General features: G+C 42.3%; 1 protein-coding gene across 2 annotated transcripts in view; it reads right to left on the bottom strand.

The window, feature by feature from the left end:
• Positions 1 to 2,463: 2,463 nt before the first annotated feature.
• ARHGAP20 (Rho GTPase activating protein 20) overlaps positions 2,464 to 6,000 on the bottom strand; it is a 62,916-nt gene continuing 59,379 nt past the window's right edge. For both annotated transcript variants that reach the window (XM_087757330.1, XM_087757332.1), the window contains exons 14-15: positions 5,788 to 5,899; positions 2,464 to 4,528 (exon numbers count right to left, since the gene is read on the bottom strand). In XM_087757330.1, the coding sequence (XP_087613456.1) occupies positions 3,468 to 4,528; positions 5,788 to 5,899 (1,173 nt within the window). In that variant the 3' untranslated portion in view covers positions 2,464 to 3,467. The remainder of the gene's footprint in view (positions 4,529 to 5,787; positions 5,900 to 6,000) is intronic.

Below are 6,000 nucleotides of genomic sequence, written 5' to 3'. Positions count from 1 at the left end.
ATTGGGCTGTGCTGGAGAGATAAAGCTTGCAGGGACGAAGCAATAGCATGTACGAGACCAATAGAGAGAAATGAAAAAGCCCACAGCCCCCCCGCCCCAAAAAACCAAACCTTGACATTTCAGGCACATAAACCCTTTAGAGGGCTAAAAAAAAAAGGCGAAAACTTTAAATGCAGACTGAGAACAAATTGCTCTAAATTTTCATTATATTAATCTCTGACATCACCTGAAAGGAATGATGGTTGGTACTTGTGAAGCAGAGGCAGGATGCTCATTAACGATGAGATCATGAACCCCTGTGGGACAGAAAGTCCAAGTGAGAGAGCTAATTTGTCAGTTTGGTTCATTTTGTGTGCTTGACAGCAGTGAACGAGGAGTCATTGCCACTGTTTCTTCCCTAAGTCAGTCTTTTTTTTTTTTTTTTTTCTGTGAAGCTTTGCTACTCCAGGAAAGAAGAAAACATTTTGGAAACATCTTACCTACCATTTGTCCCTAAAACTCAGGCACCTTCTCCAAAGCAGTCGAGGCAGGCAGGTGGCTGGGGAAGACGTGGTGCCCTGCAGTGCCCGGGACCTGGGCAGGACCTCGCCAGGGACCCCAGCCTTTGGGGCTCCCAGCTGGAGCCGGGGCAGAAGCGGGGCTCAGCCCTCGGGGCCACCCTTACCCCAACACCTTCTCACAGAGCAGCAGCAGAGCCAAAAAAAAAAAGTTCCAGAACTTTAATATTGCCTGAACCAGAGACCCCATCCCGGCCCGTGGGGGTGCCCAGGGGAAGAGAGCAGCAGGGACCCCGGTATATTAAATGTTGGCCTCCCAACAACAGCATACCTGAAGCTGCTGCTTACTGCAGTCTTCAGAGTCGCTTCTGACACTCTGAAAAGGTTCAGTATAATTCATTTTGGATCTTAATAGCACTTCATTCCTTCAGTGAGGAGTTGCAGACAGTGATCGTCTCCATTAGCGCTCTTTTTTGTGGTTGTCACAGAACATGCCTCGTGCGGCAGTGGGGTGCGTCTCTTGTAAGACAGGAGTGCATTTTAAATTGTACAGGGTCTACATCCAGCTTGTTCACCATATGTTTAAAACTGAAAGCACTCTAGCACAGCTACAGCTCAAAAGCAGACACATAATTTGTTTCACATCGAAGCATTCTTGGATATACCTTTACTTCAGACCAGCAGAGATAAATGACTTGCTGGAAGATACCATTTGTAGGACAGAACATTTATATTGCAGAGACTAGGGATTTTTCTAAAGCTTTATTATTGTTGCAATGAATCAGCATTTGCTACTTGATGTAATCTTGGCAGCACGGCAATATGCTTTTTACCGTTTTGAAAAGAAATGCAGAGTAGCTGTTTTATTTCAAAATAGCATTTTGTTTTGTTTTGGTTTAGAGGAAGTGCCTATGTAGGGCTTCTAAATGACAGGTCTCAAAACACATACAAAGGATTTTACCTTTGGAAGGTGACTATTACAGATCAGATTCTGCATATGACCATTTTTATTAAAATAGCTGAATTTGAGAAAGATGAAAAAGAACAAATTGCAGTGAAGTCTTCAAGCCTGTGCACAATCATACATGCTGGTATAGTTCTAAGTGCACGATGGCTTATTGCATTACGTGGGCCTCCACAAATGCAGCTCTGCTCACAGATATAACATTTGCAGGATTAGAACCCAAAATAATAACCCTCTGATTCTATATTTTCAATTAAGGATATTTCCAGCTTTGTTAACACACATCCCTCCCCCCCAAATCTGCTGGAGAGTATCCATTCTGTCTGATACAGAGCTAAAAACCTTTTCTGCTGGCAATACTTGGAAGTGGCTTAGAGCACTAGGCAATGTTTACATTTTTCTGAGATCCGTAGTGACTTAGGAGAGTAAGCGCCTTTCCAAGAGCATAGTTAAGCAGAACAGGATCTGAAACTCCATTACTGGCCAGTATTGACTGGAGTGGGGGAGGGCTTTTGAAAAGGGAAAGCTAATGAATGAATCAATGCAATTTCAGAAGCACTGTACGAATGCACACATGCCCAGATGGGTTTAGTTTAGCCCTGCCGTTCCTTCTTGCTTTCTCTATAACCCTCCCAATATTAAAGAATAAATCTTGCTCTCATCCAGTGTCTTGCTCCCCTCCTTTCCTTGCTCCCAACCCTAATATCTATTACCCAAAAAGATCTCTCTGTACCTCCATACTGTTAACTGCATCCCATTAGCTGAAAACACCCTCATCTCTCTAGGCGAAGAGCAAAAGGGTAGGAATTCTCGTCTGAATAGTACTAAAATTTACAAAAGTTAAGAGGATGATGGCATACAGTATGAACAATGCCACCCAAAGAGGGGGAAAAGTGCTGCAGTCCTTCCTCCCGCAAGATTTGCAGTGGCATCACTGGGACTTTGGCTTCAGCAATAGCTTGTAGAACTGACACCTAAAAAAAAATTACACAGAATATAAACTGAATTTATGACATAACAAATAATATTTAATATATAGCATTGAATGCATACACATCAATACCAGTGCTGTAACAACAAAACAGAACTCGTAAAATTAGCAGCAGTTTTTTGCAAGTACAAAAATACACATTTTTTTTTCAGAACATATATAATAGCAAAATTTATCAGGATATATTATACAAACTCAAAGCATTTAGATAATGCATTACTTTTAATATATTATATGATGTTTTAGATGCTGCATAATAAAATTACATGTGTTCTGCTTGCAATAATACATAATGCCATTTACAGCAATGTTAAGAAACTATTCACAACTTAAACACGAACAGAACAGCCAACGAAGCACAATAAATGAAACACACAGCGTTGCGAGGTGTCAGTTACAAGCTTCAGCGTTTCTCTTTACATATTTTTGAGCTTATTTTTTTTCTTTCTTTTGCAGTGTGAAAGAAATAACTACACCTATTGACCATACCTTATAAACATACAGAAAACAATACACTTATTCCTTGGAGGACAATGAAGGTAATACCTATCGGTTTCAGAACAGTAGTATAATACCACAGTTATGGAAGCTATGCTGACTTTCCACGCTACATCAAAACCACAAAGGACTGGGACTCACATCCGCAAGGCTCAACACATGAGTGGTGAAGGGGAGAGGCCCAGCAGGCAGCCTGCTGCCCTGGCAGGCTCAGAGAACAGGGCGCTTCTCTTAGTTACCTCCTGGGACCCCTCTGGATTTTCGAGAGATTTCCGTTTTCTTGCTTTTTAGCAATTTTTATTATTCTTAAAATGTTCTTGCAAAGCTTTATGTGGCAACATTACTCAGACAGTTTCCTAAAAAAAGAAAACCTGCAAATCTGGGGACTGCTCAATTAAATTTGAACAACCTGGATATTGAACTTAAAATGAACACACATTAACACCAAAGGCATTTTCTTTACGGTGTTTATTTTAAGTGTTAAGATTCCTCCGCAAAAAAGCTTTGGTCAGTCTCTTCAAACATTGGATTGCTGTAATGCTCTTCTAGACCTCCTCTTTGATCTTGGATCATGAAGTCTGTCTCTTCCTGTGACTTTCAGAGGTAATGGCTGAATGTCAGGCTTAATCAAATAGCCGTCAACTCCGTCAGTAGGTTTCAGGGGCACTGGCCTGCTGTTGGGCTCCACCAAGCCCCCCTCAGCCAAAGCATCGGTAGGTTGTGGAGATGGTGGCAGCCTGGTGGGTGTAACCAAATAGTCATCAGCCGCTTCAGCGGCAGTGTCTTCGTGTTTCTTTAGCGACTGAAAAGTGCTATCGAAAGGGGAGGAGGTTTCAGTTGGGGTAAACACAGATTGGTCTGAGAACTGGGAGAAAGCACTGTCCAGAGAGCTCATTGATGACACAGATGGAGACGTCCCAGGAGAAGACAGGCTAGAAGAGCTAAATCCTGAGCAAATATTTAATCCCTCTGGCGTTGGAGGCAGGAGGCAATGGGACAAGTCTTTCTTTTCGACATTTTGGTTTGTGTTGTCACTTTTACCAACATTAATCCCTATAATCAAGCTCTGATTGATAAGCTTTTGCCCCTCCATCTGCAATGACCGAAGCTGACGGAGATAGTCTTCGTCTTCGTGAGACAGGACAATGTCACAGCTGGCTTTGCGTGTTGCCTTCTCATGACTGTCACCAATGCGGGCGAAGCTGGGGGCGAGGAGGCCAATTGCCGGCTCTGAGGAGCGTCTGTGTCTCCTCAAGGTTTTGAGAGCGCCTGAGGTAGCTGCTGAAGTGAAGCCCAGTGCATTGGAGCAGAGAGACTCGTTCTCCGAGTTTTCTTGTGATGAAAATTTATGGTGTACATCAACAGAAATTGCCAACTGTTTCGATTTGGTTTTACTTTGGATTTCATCCACCTCCGTCTGCTCTGAATCACCATCACTCAGAGTGAAGACAGACTCCCTGCTCCTGTTATCCTGATCGCGATTCTTAATCCAGTCGCTGGAAGAGGAGTCAGCTTCATCGTTCGCCTCGTTTTCCAGGCTGTCGTAGGAAGAGTCATTCAGATGGAGAGAAGCAGCATCTGCAAGGACAAACCAAGTGTTAACACATCAGTGACAGAACCACCCTGCTGACAAGCAGCTGCATTTTTTTTTTTTTTTTGGCAAGTATCCTTTACTTTCAGAAGCATTTGCCCTTTAAAAATTCTTCAAGCAGAAATGCCAATAATTTCAGAAAAAATTGCTGTCTAATTTTGAAATGGAAAAACTGAAATGAGTGCTAAATTCAGTTCAGTCAAGAAATACAGGATAATGGCACAAATAAGGGTTAGGTTTTTTGTGTTGTTTTTTTTTTTTAAGTAGGGAACTTTAGTAGTAGGTAATACAGCCATAAACAACAACTTACATATAGTATATTGAATCAGTAATTTATTGAATTTTTCTGTTTGTTATTGAATATTGAAAGCAACATGTAACCTTTCTTTCCTTCTTTTAGGCAAATGAAGAAAACAGGGCATACTTGGTACTTTTATGGTCTTCCAGAAAATACAGTATTTTTAAGAGCAACACTATGAAGAAAGTTCTAGTCTCAGTTTAAACAGTCACCTCATTTCCACTGAGCAGTGCACACCTGGGCCCTATTCCATATATGTGATAATTGGAATTACATTAAATCTCTTTTGCTCTGGGCTATGCTAAGCTGACTTATCTCACATTTGCAGCAGACGGAGTTCACGCATGAGCAGTCACCATGCCTCACTGCGTGCCTGAAAACTTGTTCAGCTGCCGTAACCTACTGTGGGTCTGAGCTCTCAGTCCCAGCACATCCCAGCACATCCCTGCACAGCAGATCCCATGTGCTAGGAGCAAAATCTGGATGTCCCATTGAAACTCTGGAGATCTCTCTCTTTTGACAATGAAGAATATATGCTTTCAACCCTAATATAATGGTGTGACAGCTGTATTATAACCTTTGTTGGTCACTGACTTCCCGATATTCTGGGAAAACATAGGCTGGGACAAAAATTCTAGACTTGAGACGAAACCTTCCCCAGATTTTTGTCTTTCTTTTTCTTTGTTTCCCCTCCCCTCTTTTTTAGCATAGTGGCTCAGATGACTGGAATAGGAGCAAGGGATTCTTTGGGAGAGCATTTTGTGATACAGTCCAGGTCTATGATAAGTTGAATCAGTGATTATCACCAATACTTTGGGCAAAGGAAAGAGAACAGCAGTATCTGGGAACCCCACGTGAAGAGGGAACAGCATTCTTCCATGGAATATACTGCTCTTTTGCCTGTCTGAGTTTAGCTGTCTAACAGGATCAAAACATCATCGGTATTACCTGAGCCGTTCTCTCTCTTGCATGTCATCAGTATTTCTCCAAAGAGGGAGGTAATTTCCTCTCCAAAAATCCTGCAGCAATTCTCAGTGAGGAACTGTACCAGACTAGAAATCTGCAACAAAGCAATGAGAGAGCAGTGTCGTGTCACATCTTCCATTATTCCACTCAGGGCAAGCTCACCATACAGATGAGGAACGGGAGCAAACACCCCCC

The sequence above is a fragment of the Nipponia nippon genome, unplaced genomic scaffold, assembly GCF_047370975.1.
Source record: "Nipponia nippon isolate SJK-2023a ecotype South Korea unplaced genomic scaffold, ASM4737097v1 scaffold_2, whole genome shotgun sequence".
NCBI classification, from domain to species: Eukaryota; Metazoa; Chordata; class Aves; order Pelecaniformes; family Threskiornithidae; genus Nipponia; species Nipponia nippon.
This window is presented reverse-complemented; position numbering and strand designations above follow the sequence as displayed.